The sequence below is a fragment of the Coenobita brevimanus genome, chromosome 16 (assembly GCF_032717465.1).
Source record: "Coenobita brevimanus isolate Jiangsu-jjx chromosome 16, ASM3271746v2, whole genome shotgun sequence".
Taxonomy (NCBI): domain Eukaryota; kingdom Metazoa; phylum Arthropoda; class Malacostraca; order Decapoda; family Coenobitidae; genus Coenobita; species Coenobita brevimanus.
The window spans coordinates 27979270-27996648 of record NC_136969.1 but is presented as its reverse complement, the minus strand read 5'-3'; the positions used below and the strand labels follow the sequence as shown (position 1 = coordinate 27996648).

The 17379-nt window shown below is 42.2% G+C and overlaps 1 protein-coding gene across 1 annotated transcript in view; it reads left to right on the top strand.

The window, feature by feature from the left end:
• Sulf1 (Extracellular sulfatase Sulf1) overlaps window positions 1-17379 on the top strand; it is a 44239-nt gene that overhangs the window by 7281 nt on the left and 19579 nt on the right. The window contains exons 3-13 of the mRNA XM_080265758.1: window positions 3104-3243; window positions 5526-5625; window positions 6747-6898; window positions 7473-7642; window positions 9200-9350; window positions 9551-9726; window positions 10469-10624; window positions 11621-11824; window positions 12331-12500; window positions 14822-14908; window positions 16846-16883. Of these exons, the coding sequence (XP_080121884.1) occupies window positions 3104-3243; window positions 5526-5625; window positions 6747-6898; window positions 7473-7642; window positions 9200-9350; window positions 9551-9726; window positions 10469-10624; window positions 11621-11824; window positions 12331-12500; window positions 14822-14908; window positions 16846-16883 (1544 nt within the window). The remainder of the gene's footprint in view (window positions 1-3103; window positions 3244-5525; window positions 5626-6746; window positions 6899-7472; window positions 7643-9199; window positions 9351-9550; window positions 9727-10468; window positions 10625-11620; window positions 11825-12330; window positions 12501-14821; window positions 14909-16845; window positions 16884-17379) is intronic.

Genomic DNA, 17379 nt, shown 5'->3' with positions numbered 1-17379 from the left:
TGTGTAGTGGAGGTAGGACTGGGGGGGGGAGGGAGAGGAGGGAGTAGGGGTAACCATAGCAACCAGGACACACGCTGAGGTGACCAGACATAGCCCATCTGTGCCCCCAGCCTCTCACAGGAAGCGGTGACAGGCTACCATACCATTACCATACCACACACACACACACACACACACACACACACACACACACACACACACACACACACACACACACACACACACACACACACACACACACACACACACACACACACACACACACACACACACACACAGCTGCAGACTCATGAACTAAGTGTGCTGTCTCCTCACCATCACTCACAACATAATCACACTTAAGTGGTACGTTTTGACGCTCTAAGCCCTTCATAGTGTACACAGGAGCCCAGACCAGACTCAGTTCAGTACACAAGTAGATAGATAGATAGATAGATAGATAGCGAGATGGGTAGATAGATAGGGTTGGAGAGAGAAGGGGTCACATGAAAAAGGAGAAACAGCATGGCAAAAAGTGTGTGTGTGTGTGTGTGTGTGTGTGTGTGTGTGTGTGTGTGTGTGTGTGTGTGTGTGTGTGTGTGTCCTTCATGCTACTTGTGTTACTAGGTTTATCCCCCTCACCCCCGTCTCCCTCACCCTCCTTTCCTTCCCACAGTCCTCCCCACCCTTCCATCCTCCTCCCTCCTTCATTCTACACATCCCTTCTCTAACCCATTCATCCATCCATCTTCTCCTCCCTAGCCATCCCCTGTCCCTCTCCGTTCCTTCTATCTGTCCTTCCCATCTCCCATCCTCACCTCTCTCTCTCTCTCTCTCTCTCTCTCTCTCTCTCTCTCTCTCTCTCTCTCTCTCTCTCTCTCTCTCTCTCTCTCTCTCTCTCTCTCTCTCTCTCACCCTCCTGTTGCCAGTGTCAGTGTACATGTAAACACCAGCATAAATCCCTCACGGTATAATAACCGTCTGTTTGCATCTCTTAAAACTTTTGTGTAGTTAAGATGCTCTTCTGATAGGGGACACAAAGAGGGAGGACAGTGCTTATGTACTCTGTGATTCCCTTCAGCACGAGGACTCCATGACTTATTTTGTTCTTGTTGCTACCAGACGATTTTATTCCGAAAATTGTTAGTGGGGGACACGAACAGAGCCACAAGAGATGCTTCTGTCCGTGGGTTGAAGTGCCGACTAATAAGGACGGGAATGTGGGTGGAAAGTTTTTAAAATGATTCAGACGCTGTTATAGCCCCCACGATTCCAAAGGAGGATTCTGACTGTAGTTTAAATTTTCTTTCATGTTTGATGTTAGTCCGGGAAGAAATGAAGGAGTTTTCTTTTGAATCTCCATACTGCATGTGTACTTATAATGATGATGATGATGAAAGAATCCTGTGAACTCGAATGAAAACAGTGGAGGCAGAAGTTCACAGAATATTTCACCCTTCTTCTCGCTTTCCTGTTGACAAATATTCTAAGTCGAGAGAGACGAGAACAGAAATTCACCTAATACTTCAACTCTTCTGCTTCCCATTTTCCTTTGCAGAGTAGGGTAATATTTCTAAACTAAGAGAAGGGAAGTATGTGTAGGCCTATCTGTCCATATTTGATTCCGGTTGATATGATGCTCGCCTAATATTTCCTCTCTTCTGCTTCACCACTTCATCTACTGGCTAATATTTCTAAGCTGAGAGAGGCCCGGTATGTTCTTCGCTCATATGAATGTCTGTGTCTGATTACTGTATTATGATGCATTGGGGAGGAGTGATGGACAAATCAGGGGTCATATTTATATAGACTCCTTAGCACTTTGTACAATAAACAAGTCTATTTATCTATCTATCTATTTTCAGACGCCATAATCCCGTAAGGGGTGTCACCATAAGTTAATTGTTATCACAGATCATTTTTTTTTTTTTTTTTTTTTTAAGTTGATCGTGAAGTATGCAGGCAGTCATACAGAGCAGCATCGAATTGTCTGGACTTAGGTGGTTGTGAATATGAGTGAATACAAACGTATCTCCAAACACTCGTGAACGCAGCGTAATCCTAGGAGTGTTTTTAATTGCATCTGAGTTTTTCTGAATTTGTTCCCTCGCTCCTCCACCACACACAACCTCTTGACCGTGTTTACCAGACGCAGACGGTGAGACAGCCATGAGGTGAAGATGCTGCAAGTGCCTCCTTCACTGCATAGCCCTTCATAATTATCAGTGCTGGGGGTCATGGAGTTTTATTATATTTATCACCCACCTTAACGAGGCGGAACGATAATGTTTTTGCCTGCCTGCCTGTGTGTGTGTGTGTGTGTGTGTTTGTCCGCAAAATATCTCATGAACGGCTTGAGCTATCAACATGAAACCTTCAGAGTATCAAGATATGGCCAAAATCTTGGCCGCGTTTGAAATGGGCACTCAGGGTCAATGTCAAGGTCACCAAAATGGCTGCCGAAGGTCAACAAGTTTTAATCTCCTGCCTTTAGCAGCATTATGTCTCGTGAACGGCTTAAGCTATCAACATGAAACCTTCACGGTGTCAAGATGTGGTCAGACTCTTGGACTTCGCTAACAGCATATTCTGGCGGGCAATTAGCATTCGGCTTGCGAATGCTTTTCTTTCATTTATTTCTTTATTCATCGTCGTTTATATGTATGGGAGTGGCACGTGCTTTATTTTCAAGAGTTTGGTATTACTCTATTTTTATTTTGTGCTGTTTTATTTTGTCTCTTGGCTGTAGTTTCTAGTTCACAGTGATTAATTATGATGATGGTGTTGCATAGCTGAGCAAGTTCGTGTGTCTGAGGTAGGAAAAATAATCTGATCAAGTTTATCAGGGTTAATAACTTAAGATGATAAAAATGATGATGGGGATGCATGGCTTACTGAGTTCTGATGTTGTTAGAAAATAAACTTAGAGAATAAATCAGTCACAGAAGAAATATAAGAGTTATATCCATTAGTGTGGGTAAAGTTTTTTTTGTTTGGACTAGTTTAGATGACCCGTTATACTGTACTGTGTTTGCTCTAACTTGGCCCAAAAATTGCCATCTCTCCATCTTTAATACTCAGTTGTAACAACAGATTAACACCAGAATAATGCATTTGTTTACAGGGTCACTGAACTACATGCCATACTTGATGAGCCTGGTGAGGGAGCGAGGAGCACACTTCCCCAATGCCTACTGCTCCACTCCCATCTGCTGCCCCTCACGCTCATCCATGCTTACTGGCCTCTACATACACAACCATGAGGTGAACATGCATATCCACTTCTGTAAAATAGCATATCTTGTATTTATTCCTGCCATTATTCCAAACAAAATCCCTTCACGTTGCCTTGTCCTTTACCATCAGGCGTTCATCTCTCCATCTCATGCCAGCATCACCCACGTACCCATTACCTCACCATTTCATCTTCTACATCATCCTTGGTCTTCCTGTCTCCTTCTCTCCCTCCACCTTACTCAGATACACTCTCTTAGCCAATCTCTCGTTCTCCAGTTGTTCCACGTGCATTCCATCTCAAGGCACAGTACATCTTTTAATACATGCCAGTACATCCACATCAACACCACAGCAGTCTTTCACTTCATTTGTCTGTCATTCTGTCCATGTAACCCCAAATGCTCCCCTCAGAATTTGTATTCTTCTTACTCGACTTGTGTCCTTCCAGTAATGTCCAGCTCGTATTCCAATAAAATTACATTTTTTATACTACATCCCTGAAACCTCTAAACTGTCATTAATTAACTTTGAGGAAACCTGTTGCTGTTAAGCTGTTACAGTCTTCATTAAATTCCCCATGTGGCAGGTCTCCTTGAAGCTAAATAAAAATCATCTGGTATTTTACCTGGTTTTCGCAGTTTATAATTTTTGTCGTACACTTTGCCATTTTACCATTACACTCCTCAATTACACCACATAACTGACATACCCAACATCATCCTGGGTGGTGATTTCAGCGCCAAGGCATCGGCCTGGCATGTCAACACCCCTGACACAGACAGAGGGCTGGTACTGCAATGTCAAACAAATAATCTTTTCATTTTCAACAGTTGCCTTCAACATACCCATATCCCACACCAAGCCCTCTTCCTTCCATTATCCCCAGACATCATCTTTTGCTCCCCAAACCTCACCCCCACAACATCTTGGAAAGTGGTCAAAACCCTTGACTCTGACCACCTCCCAGTCATCATCACTACTAAAACCAGAATCACCCCAGTTAGCCACAGACACACATACACTGATTATAAGAGGGCCAACTGGGAAGCCTTCACAACTGAAACAGAACTACACTTTGAAACATTAAACAGTACACCCATCACAAACATCAACACTGCTGTGCACACTTTCAGTGTAATTATTCAAAATGCGGACAAAAGACACATCTCTAGAGGCAACAAAAAGAGAGACAACCCCACCTTCACACCAGAAATTCAAGGCCTCATCAATCAGTGTGACACACTACAATACTCTCCAACACCCCATACACAAGACATCATACAACAAATACAAGAACTCAACACTCAAATAAATAATATATCAGAACAGCAAACACAAAATTGGAATAATTATCTCCAAACACTTGGTCACAAAACAAACACCAGCAAACTTTACAAAACACTAAACAGCATTACAGCCTCCAGCAGCAATACTACACAATCACACGTTGCCATCACAACAACAGACAAAATACACGCAAACAAACAACAAGCAAATATTTTCATCAATCACTTTTCACACGTCAACCATCTAAACCCCCACTGCGATGACCGACATGTCTTCCAGTGCAAGAGACAGTTCCCCACAGACCCAGACTTTGCACCCATCATTTACAACCAGATGAATCACAGGCTGCACACCTACTACACCTACAGACCACCTACACCAAGAAATCAAAGTCCTCAAAGTCAAGGATCATCTAGACATGAGAGGCACACAAATTCTTGCCACAGCCTCCACAAATCCACATCATCCACTACACTACATGGCAGCACATCCACACACACCAAGGAATATCAAAAAAACACCCAGCACATGATATCATACACAAATACTGTCATCTCACCTGCCTCAAACTAGCTTTCAGAAGCATATCCATGTTCAGATCACTCACCTCTCCATTCAGTCACTCAGAGACAACACACAGCTGCATGCATGGCCTCCTGATATCCATCCTTCTGAATCCTACCTCCCTCGTGAGGACAGTGTCCACCTGGCCACACTGAGATGTGGGCATCATCCAGCCGTCTTGAGTTATCAGAAGAGGCTGGATGACTTCATTGCTGATGGCTGTCCAGGATGCACCACAGCACCCCATACCATTAAGCACACTATGGAAAACTGCATTGCACACAATCGCCTGTGCCAACTACACAACATACACTCCTTGAGAGCTCTGCAGGAAAGCCCAGTCTCGGCCATGGCCCTCTTTAGGGACTCGGGGCTGTTCGACCAGACTGCCTAAGGAACAATAACTGCTACTACTACTACCATTTCTGTCTTCACTAATGGATTCCTCTGTTTCCCAGGTATACACAAACAACCACAACTGCTCATCATACCGCTGGCAGCAGACACATGAAAAGAAGACCTTCGCCACCTACCTCAAGGATGCTGGCTACAGAACAGGTGAGTGGGACAAGGGGAGTAGGTGAGTTGGTAAGAACAGACAAGGGGAGTGGGTGAGCTGTGAGGATAGAGACTTTTTTAGCAAGAGTGGATGGTGTGAGTGGGTTGGGGAGGTGTGTAAGATCAGAAAAGTGAGTGGGGATGGGTGAGATAGGAAGTGAGGGACAAGGGGAGTGGCTGAGAGAGAAAAAGTGGCTGGGCTTGGGGGATAGATTTTGTTAGGTGGCTTGGTTGGAACAGAGAGGGTAGGATGGGTAAGTATGACAGGGAAAATGGATGGGGTTGGATGGAAAGGACTGGAAAATTACCTGGAATGAACATAACAGTGAGGATTGGTAGGAGAGGAAGGATAGGAAAGAAAAGAGAGAAGTGAATGGGAGAGAAAAAGTAAGTAGGGAGGGGTAGAGTGAGATGAACAAGATGGTGAAGTGCATGGGGTGGATGGGATAAGGAAAATGGGTGGGTAGGAAGAGAAAAATGGGTATGATGTTGCATTTTCTTATTTATATTTTAACCCTTGGTATGAGCAAGTTCTAGTTGCATGACACTCACCCATGTCTAGGCTACAACAGTCCTATGGATTATGCACTCAGATCATAAAATACGGTATTGAAGGAGCCAAAGACAGTGTAATGGTAACCATGTTAGAATGAAGTACAGGTGGTGTTTGTTATGTCAGGGTTATGTTCCAAGGTAATGCATCTTTTACTATATCTTAGATGCTGTAAAATGGGGGAACTGGCAGATCACCTTCATAGGTAATGGTAAAACTTTGAATGGGAATATTTTTGTAATTTTTTGAGGAAAAAACAGTAGATAAGGGTAAAAACAGACAACCTATAACAAGATTTTGCTGTATTACAGTACAATAAAGTTGAACTACTTCAGTCCAGTGACACATTTTATTGCTTCTTGGTACCAGCAATTGATTGTATTCACCTTACGATGGGCATTTCAAACAGAGGGATTACAAATAGCCTTTATTTACCCTGCCAGTACAAGAGATCTTTCCTAGAAGACCAGTGAAATACATCACCAGACTGAAAGGATTAAGGAGACAGGAATAATGTAAATAAAGGGGTACAGGTATTTCAGTGAGGTTTGATATCTCCATTTTCCAGGTTACTTTGGTAAATACCTGAACAAGTATAATGGGTCACACATTCCGGCGGGTTGGGAGGAGTGGAGTGGCTTACTGAAGAACTCCCGCTACTTCAACTACACTGTCATGCGTAATGGTGTACATGTCAAATATGGCGATAGCTACCCTAAGGTCAGTTTTATGGAACCCCCTTACCCAGTGATAGTAGTATCATTAACCTCTTTACTGTGGTGACTTATTTTGTAATTTATTCTTGCTGTCATTGGATGTTTGTATTCTACTTTCAGGAGACTGCCTTTAGTGGTTTCAGTAGTGGTAGTAGTACTGGTTTTGGCCACAGGCTAATCTAAATGTGAAACTGGTAGACTGTAGATTGAAGTTGACCACATGCATTCCACCACCCTCCTCTCAGGAGATTAGGAGAGATTCTTGTATAACTGAACAGTTTAGTTGCCCAGCTATATTGATGCAATATGTGGAGGCATCTCTCCAGCACCTCTCCTGTAACAGCAGTAGTAGTAGTAGTTGCAACCCTGGGCTCATCTGGAGTTGAAGCCAGTGGACTGCAGGAAATTAATGCTGCATCCCGCCATCTTCCTTTTGAGAGATATGGGAAGGGCAGAGATGTTAATGCATCTTGGCAGGCTCTCTGTCTGGGTCTGTCAGTGCCACCACAGGAAAGTGTCCCTCTCCAGCACCCCTCTTATAGTGAAGGGGCTAATCAACTCTTCTCTAATTCCTCCAGGACTACTTTCCACATGTGATTACCAGTGAGGGCATCCAGTTCCTGAAGAAGAATAAGGGCCTGCCAGACACTCCACCAGTGCTGATGGTGTTGAGTTACCCAGCCCCTCATGGACCAGAAGACTCTGCACCAGAACATGCACATAAATTCTTCAATGCTACAGATCACAAGTTAGTTTTTACTTAACTAAGAAGGATTTTTTTTTTTTTAATAACACCACCAAATGAATGTAGAATTCAAGCATTTGACAATAAATATATCAATAATTTGTATACTAATGGGAATTTAGGCTTTCCTAGTTATGTTTGACAGTAAATATATAAATAGATTAGTGTACTAATAGGAATTAAGGTTTTCTAAGACATACTGCTTGATTGCCATAAGATATCCAGATTGGAGCTGGAGGATGACAAGTTTAGGTGCATTAGCATACCAGCCAGAATTTCCATGCCGTACAGTATATCACACAATAATGACAGTGCCACCCCATGAAAGTATTTGGATGCATTTTTTTTTTTTTTTTTTTTTTTTTTTTTTTTTAAATAGAACGGAGGAAGGAAAAACAAATGGAGAAAAAAAAAATCCATACACCAGATTACTGGTGTCCTCTGTTCATAAAATATCTGTAACAGTTAGACTTGAACAGTTGTAGGTTGAAATTTGGAGGAAAACAACTCTGGGGAAGCGAGTTCCAGAGAGATGCAGTTCGGGGAATGAAAGAATTCTGATAGGCAGAAGTTCTGCAATATGGTTGAGTGACATTCCAGTCATGAGCGCTACCAGATGCCCGTGTAGCACGAGGGAAGGCATGGAGAGGTGGCACCATGGACGCAACTTCGTCTGAGCATTTGCCAAAAAAATATCTGTAAAATAATGCAAGGGAGGCAACATTCCTTCTTACTTGCAGAGGAGGTAGTTTATATGTAATGGCAGGGTTGTTAATGATTCTAACAGCTTTATTCTGAATTTTGTCTAGTTGTCTTAATGCAACCTCTCCACAACCATTCCACAAGGGTGAGCAATATTCAAGCTGAGAGCGCACATGACTCTTATAAATTATAGCTAACTGCTCATCGGCGAAGAAGTTACGGACTCTGTACAATAATCCAAGTTTCTTTGAGGCGGTTTTAGCAAGTGATCTGACATGAGAGGTCCAGCTGAGGGCACTGTTAAGTGAGACACCAAGAATTTCAATACTTTTGGAGATGGGAATATTAGTAGCACTGAAGGTAATGTACGAATCTGGCAATATCTGTCTATTAGTAAACTGTATATATTTAGTTTTACTAGCATTAAAAGAGACAAGGTTGTTTTGTCCCCATTCACTGATTGTAGATAGATCTTGATTTATGGAGATGGCTGTATTGAGTTGAGAGGTAGAGATATTAGACTTTGTAAATGGATGTCTGAGTGTGAATGAACTATGTAGTGTTGAGTCATCTGCATATGAGTGAATGGGATTGTGAGTGACAGATAAGAGATCATTAATATGAACCAGAAATAGGGTTGGTGCCAGAACTGATCCCTGCGGCACGCCGGCGTTAATTGAGTGGAAATTCGAATATACATCATCTACTTTTACTCTTATTTTCCTGTCACTAAGATAAGAAGAAATCAAAGGAACAAAAGACGTTAGTCCATAGCAAGGGAGTTTGGACAGTCTTGAGTGTTTTTATCCTTGTGTAATAACTTTAAGCATACATTGTACAGTATACCCACCCCCACAGCACCATGTCGTACAACTATGCACCGAACCCTGATAAACAGTGGCTGCTGCAGTTCACTGGCCGGATGCACGACATAGAGGTTAAGTTTACAGATGTGCTGATGACCAAGAGACTACAAACACTACAGACTGTGGATGAGGCAGTAGCAAAGGTGAGTTATAGTTTTCACCTTGGCCCAGATGTTGTCCTTTTGCAGCTTATTTTATGTGGGTGTGGCAGAATAAGACAGTGCCGTAGCACTACATCTTTTTTGTAGCACTTCTTCATGACTGGTTTCATATTCTAATGTTAATCTATTGTCACTGCTTAGTTTTCAGAGAAATGGGTTAATCCCACACCTCTCCCCCACAGATCATCAGTACCTTGGAATCAGTGGGTCAGCTGGACAACACATACATCTTCTACACCAGCGACCATGGCTACCACCTTGGACAGTTTGGCCTTGTGAAGGGGAAGTCAATGCCTTTTGAATTTGATATTAAAGTTCCCTTCCTTGTGAGAGGACCTGGGATTAAACCTGGCACTCAGTAAGTTAAGATACCCTGTTTGATGATTTTGACCGAATTGACTTATGTTGCTTATCACTGTAAATAGGTCAAGTATATGGAAATTCATATATAGTACCATTTATGTAAGTATTAATTTTTGTACAGTACTTATGTTTTAATAATATTTTGATCAGTATAGTATTACAGTGGTGCCTTTGGAAGTAATGATACTGGATAATTTCATGATATTTATCAAGCTTTTTTTTTTTTTTTTTTTTCCTGCCAAAAATATATCAGTAACTCAAATTATTGGACTGCACATAGTTATGTGTGCTTTTGAAGGGTTGAATGATGATTAAATGAATGTGTAACCCTAGATAGTGGGCATTGTTTCATGGTTATCAAACTTTCTACTTCTCTGTTCCTGCTTCACAAACCTTCCCAAAGACAGTTAGGGCCTTTCCACACTGGTCAGAACCAGACATTCTGACTCAGAGTATCCAGTTACTGTAAGGTGGGATAAAGATTGTAAGATAACCTTATGTTATTGGGCCATGTGCTGGGCATATTTCTGATTGTCACCTACATCATACCTAGCAGTCAGGAACAGTTTGCCCAGAACATGACCTAATGGAACGGAGTTATCTTACAATTTTCATCCTGATCTGCATGATCAGCCACTTTATGTCAGAATATATCTGTTTCTGGTTCATTTTGGATATGGCCTTACAATGCTGATCACCAAAGATGTGTTTGCTAATAAACATTCATCAAACTCCAGGATCAACAACATTGCACTGAATATTGACTTGGCTCCGACTTTCCTGGATATTGCTGGAGTAGAGCCACCGCCTCATATGGATGGCCGCTCACTTCTTCCATTCCTCATCAATTCATCAGATGCCTCGTCCTGGAGAAGCAGCTTCTTGGTTGAAAGGTAAGAAAGTTTTTTACATCAAAATAGGAAACTACAGTACAGTATATAATTTCTGCTTAATTGTTACCAGTGCTAGTTTTACAGTAAATCACATTATCTCATATGAATATGGTTAACAGAGTTGGAATATTGTAAAATAAATTGAGTTTTCAAAAGTGCTGAAACTTATTTTCCTAGGTACCGTACTTTGGGAGTAGCTGAAAACCTGCTTGAAATATGATGCAGGTCATTTTAAGAAGTACTGCTCATGTTAAGGTGCCACTCTACAGTTTGTCTGAATTTACTTTTCTTGATTTACATGGTTTACATTTGTATATGCACATATGATACAACAGTTTTATTTATTTTTTGTTTTTAATTGTAATTCTAAATGCAATAGTTTCCCACTCTCATGACTCCAAATACAGTGCAGGTACTTTTAATTTCCAGTCCTAATGATACAGAGATTTTATTAAATTCAATGCATTAAGCACTTCAGATAACCATTTAGCCAGAAAATTGAAATATTATAATTTAATACCGGTACTAAATTTCTTAGTTTGGGAAAAGCAGTATATTATTATTATGACCTTCCTGTTACCCTTGGGAACATCTTTGCAGCTCTTACTTGGGTTGTGATCAAGGTTTGGGATCATTGCTATCCAGGCTTCTTTGTTCTCTGTTTTAATTTCAAAGACCTCAGCAAGCTGATAACAATGCAGTACAGTGTATGGAAGAGCTAAATATCCTTTCATATGGATACATTTTGAAGAAGTAAAGAAGTAACAGACCATTGAGTGAGAGGTGGACCAAGGAAGACATAGAACGTTGTGTAGGACATGGTGTTGTGTGCCAACCTTAAATCTAGAGGTATTATTGAAGATATGGTGCAGAGCAAGGTCAAGTCCTATCAGATGGACTTGTGTGACCCATACTACATGGAATGCAGACTTAAAATCAAATACAGTATGATGATGATAATGCAGATACAGTTGTTCTAGTGAATGTGTTGCACAGCTCAGGCCGTCACCGAGAAGAAGATGCATTGGAACTACGAGAACAGAGGCGCCAGAACCGGGAGCATGGACTGTCAATCTCGGACATCCCGGGGGGCCTCTACACCTCCAAACGGGAACGACTTGAGCTCATATGCCAGAGCGAGGAATATCAAACCCCTTGTAAGCCCAGGCAGAAGTGGGAATGTGTACAGGATGGCCACAGGTGATAACTGTTGTTGTTTTTTGTGGCTCAAAGCTTTTTTGAACCTGAACCAGATGGACTGCAGACTAAAGTTGCCCTTCTCCTACAGTCCACCATCCTTCTTTTTTAGAGATAGGAAGGGAGTTGAGGGACATTTGTATAGTCAGGCAGCACTAACACTCAGATATGATGGTGCCACCATAGCATCCCTCCTCAATATCTGTACAGTATATGTTGTGGACTGGAAATTTAACATCACTCCACTGATGTAGTTTTTATTTTAATCTTGCCACATGTAGTACAGGTTTTATTCAGATTAGGGTAAGTTACATCATTATTAATTTCCTTGTGAACAAAAAATGTGCTGCAATCTAAGTGTCATGATTCACTTTTTTTTTTTTTAACTGTAAATTATGGACCAGAAGCATATCTTTGATTGTTTCACTGGAAGTTGTATTTTTGTATGCACTTATATTAGACTTAGAAGTGAAAGCTGATTTAATAGAATACTTTCCACTACTTCCTAGGTGGCGGCTGCACAAGTGTCGACGTAATAATGGACTGAGGCGTTCAAAGGTGCGGTGGCGACGACGCAACTGTGTGTGTCAGCCAAACAAAGGCATGGGATATCTGGTCAAGCTGGACCCTGCTGAGAGACGTAAGCAGAGAACATTCCTCAAGAAGCATCTGTCTCAAGGTTTGTATCTTTCCTGAAGTACAGTTGGGTCCCATTATACCAGTGGGATATGTTAATGGAGAACTGCTCGGATAGTGAAAACTTGTGTAACGGATTAAAAAAAAAAAAAAAAAAAAAGGACCGCAAAACTTGTATAACAGAGTACATAACATATGGGAAAAATAGAGCTAGGTTAGCTGACCCTGCTCACAACACTAAATATGGGTCTAAATTGCCCATTCTTGTATCACCAGTTTCTTGTGTAGCAGATGCTTGTTTAACGGGACCCGCCTATACTTCACTATGTTGATTTCTCTTGTAATTGATTTTGCAGTCTATAAGGGATTTTAATCAGCATAGAAACTCTGGTAGTTAAGGGGGTCAGTGAAGGCAGTATCTGACCTCATTAACCTGAATGCTTTCCTGAGCCATATGAAATCATCTGGAGACCTCAAGAACAGACTAAAATTTGTTTCCACAGGCAGAATGTGTTATTCACCACAATTACTGTTTCTGATATATCTAAAGCTGGGGAATACACTTCATATTGGAGGGGTTAGCTATAGTGACCATCAACCCCTTTCCTGCTTAAGATCTGTCCTAACTTTAATAGCTGTGCTTGTCATCCAGTAGTGGTATGGGCTACTTTGGGAAGCTTGATCCCCTTTGAGAGACATAAGCAGGAGCATTCATTAAGAAACGTCTCTCACAAGGTCTGTGCTTTGTCTCAGCTTAACCCTCTCGAACTCTATCGCTGCAACTTGCATCCAACCACTTCCGACTACTGCATGACCCCCATGGGCTGGCCCAGACCTTACACGCCACACACCCCTCACTCAGTGATGCGCACGACATCAGAAAATGTTTCCATTCAACTTTCTCCCTTGCCCTTATTGATAATTGTATTGTTATGAAATTGCTGCATGTTATAAGCGAATAAATGATCTTCCTAATGAACAAAAAAAAAAAATAAATAAATAAATAAATTACCATACTTTATTGCTCACTCATTTATTCAGCGCTGATTTCTCACAGATATATGAACATTTCATCAATGCTTGTTGAGAAAAAGTTGCAAAGCATTTATTTTGCGATGATTTTTGTAAAAAAAATGACACTTCCAGCTCTATTAGAAAGATTTTTATGGTGTACTGAACAGAAATATCTTATGGTCTTTGACCACACCTGGCCATTGTAGTAGCGGCTGGCTCAGCAACATAAAATGTTTCCAATCATTTCATTCCCTTGCCCTTATTTGTAACTGTATTGTTATAAAATTACTACAGGATATAAATCAAGAAATTATCTTCCTAGTGAAAGAAGGTACCATATTTTTTCGTTCGCTCATTTATTGAATGCCCAGCGTCCACAGCCTAGGTTATGACACAACCAAAAATCATGGCGAAAAAATACTGCAACGTATATGGTTGGATGCAACCTGCATTGGAAAAGTGTGAGTGGTGGGATTTCACTTGGATGCAGCCTGCATAAAAAAATGTGAGCGGTTGGATTTTTTACTGAGCCCTCGTGTATGAGAGTATTAATATGATGGAATTTGATTTTATGATTATAAGAGCTCAGCACATGCAGATTTGCCAAATACAGGATACTGTAACCACAAAATTTCTGGGGATTAGGTTTCTAGGATCCCTGCTAGTATCAATTTCTGTTTTGAAACCCTCCCACCACATGTATGAATGGGAAAGAGAGTTACATTGATGGATGCAGGGATGGAGTAATCTTTGTTGGAGACTGTGTCTTGAACATATCCTGTAAGGGCAAGATACTTCCCTCTTATATCTCTATAGCCAAACACTTAAACCACTTAAGGGGTGGCCACAAACAAATTGCCTCCTTGTTGCTCTACCCACTGCCATTTGGCTGCCTTCCTCCCAGCTCCCACCCTCCTCACATATACCACTCCACTCCATCGCTCCATCTTATCCTCAGTTTCCCCTCCCCCTCCTCCCTTCACCTCACTCATGTACACCCTTCTAGTCAGTCTCTCATTCTACATCCTCTCCATAAGTCCAAACTGTTTCCATAAGTACTTGAATGCTCTCAGTCATATTCGTGTCCCTCACTGGAATAATATTGGCAGAAGCCAGAGTATAATTGTAGTGAACTTCCAACCTTACTTTTGAAGCTGACTGAGAAAATTTTTGTCCTTTAAAGGGAGTGTGCTTCTTTCAGCTTAATTCAGTTATCTGGTAGTTGCTAGAATAAAATCTTAATTGTTTACTACTAGGCAGAAAATGAACAACATGCCTGGTAGATGGATGTAGCTGTAACTTGTCATGATTTTATGAGCTAATACTTTCATATATCTGTATTGCTTTCAGATCTGAGGAACCTTGGAGCAAAGTTCATCAAGGTGTTCAATGATGTAGACAGTAGTGAGTTGATGGAGGCCAGCCTGAGCATGTCTAGCAGCTGGCACCCTCGTAACCACTTCTCCAGGTGAGAAGATTATAACCTGCTGGATTTTCTGTGTCTTTATTGTCTGTTGTGACTGGTACCTTGCCTTAATCTTTACAATCTGATGACATGCTGTGTTATTCTTGCAAACTCCTGATGATTTCAGTTTATTGTGGAAAGGTGATTTGTTGAATAGATTTTAAAAATTCCCCATTAACCACTTCACATCCACTTGTCTTTACTTTAGCTGAATAAACTCATCTGGAGGTAGCAAGGATAAAATGGAAGTTGTCATTGGGCTGAAGGGCTTAAATTATTTACCTAATGGAATATCCTAGCCCTAAACCTCTGCTCTCTTATGTGGCCACACAGGATAGGATGATACATGGATGGATTGGCTGTTTATATTGTGCAGGAGGAGGCCGTAGCACGGGCCGAACAGGGTGGTACTCCCGAGGGGAATGGGAATGCTGGTGATAGGGAGAGCTGGAGCTCCTGTTTCACTAGCTATGTAACCATCCCCCTTTGCTGACCTTTTCAGTGTGACAGTAACATGGAGAGTAGACCAGCATACTCTCCCAAACATTTCCTCTGACTATCAATGCACTACACCACATGCACTTTACATTTCACACAACGTATCCCACTACGTTACAGGGGTTGGCGCCAGCAAGGGCATGCGGCCAGAAAACTTTGCCCCCGCTACCTAGTGGCGGACTTCTGGGGGGAGGCGTGGCGTGGGTTCCGCCAGCATAGATCGTGGGTCCAGGGCGAGATGGGGCTCAGGCCTGTGCTAGAGGGTACAGGGCATTGCGGTTCCCAGGCTGCTGCTTCCGCCTCAATAGAGAGGGGCCCGAACCTGGGAGTAGCGCCCAGGAGGCTTCCTATCAGTGGGTGTATAATGGCGGGATAGTTGCAGTGCCAAGACACGCTTGGAGGGTGTCCCTGCAGCTGTCCTGGCGGGGTGCCCCGAGGCCACTACCACAGCCACTGGTAAGCTGGTGGTTAGGGGTCCCAGATCCATTGCCTGGACCTGGGACTGTGCAGTGAGTGGGACCCGTGCTGTGTCTGTCCCCCTTATTAATACTGAAGATGACAAAACAAAATAAGTTTCAAAGCAAGCCTGAGGACAGTAAATCACCCATGGGGATGAGGGTGGGTTCATGGAATGGGAAGTTTGAGGGGAAGAGCAGGGGAAGTCGTTGAGGCATTCAGTAGGGGAGGTGGGTGGATGTGGCGTGTTGCAGGAAGTCCGGTACAGGGGTGGATCAGCCAGAAAAATTGTTGGGAAGGACTGTTGCTATAAGTTGTTTTGGCAGGGGGGACAGACGGATATGGAGGTGTTGGTGTGATGGTTGCGGAGAAATGGGTGTAATATGTTATGAATGTTTTGAGAGTGTTTATAGGATATTGGTAGTGAAAATTCTGTTGGGAAGAAAGGTAGCTGCGATTATATCGGCATATGCACCACAGGCAGGATTGGATGAATCAGAGAAAGATAGATTTTGGGATGATTTAATACGTGTAGTGGGTGGTATGCGGGATGATGAGATGGTGATTTTGGGAGGTGACTTAAATGGTCATGTAGGTGAAGCAGCACAAGGTTATGAAGGAGTGCATGGGGGATGTGCGTATGGTCTAAGGAATGCAGAAGGGGAAAGGATACTCGAGTTTGGGGAGGCAACGGATATGATTGTGTGCAACACATATTTTAGGAAAAGAGACAGTAGGTTAATTACGTATGAGTCTGGGGGAAATAGCAGTCAGATAGATTATTTTCTGGTTAGGAGGGCCGATAGGAGGTTAGTGAGGGATGTTAAAGTTATAGGAAGTGAGGAGGGGGTGCAGCAGCACAAACTGTTGATTTGTGATATGGTGCTTAAAGAACAAGTGATGAAAAAGAGGACTTATGTACCTAGGAGGAAAATATGGAAGCTGAAAAACCAAGTAGTAAGGGATGCCTTCTATAGCGAGTTGAGGAGAGTGGTGGCTGAACAGGGAGCTGTAGACAAAGGCGTTAATGAACAGTACAGAGCCCTCAAGAACAATTTCTTGAGAGTTACTGATGTAACATGCGGCTGGACAAGAGGACCACCAAGACATAAAGTAACTTGGTGGTGGGATGAGGGTGTAGAAGCTGCAATTAAGGAGAAAAGAAGGCTTTTCCGGGAATGGAAGAAGGGTGGTAGCAAAGAGGAATATTTGGCTGCCAAGCGTAGGGCTAGAAGAGAGGTATACAGGGCAAAGTCTGAGTCACAGAGACAATTACTTGCTAACCTAAATCATGGGGAAAAGAAAAATATATTTAGGGTGGCAGGTCAGGTGAAGAGGGATAATCGGGATATCATAGGTGAGCAGTGTGTGAAGAATGATGAAGGAAGGGTAGTGGTGAACAGTGAGGATATTAAAGATGCATGGAGAGAGCATTATGAATCCGGTTGTTGAATGAGGAGTTTGACTGGGACAGGGAAGGTTTGGAGCC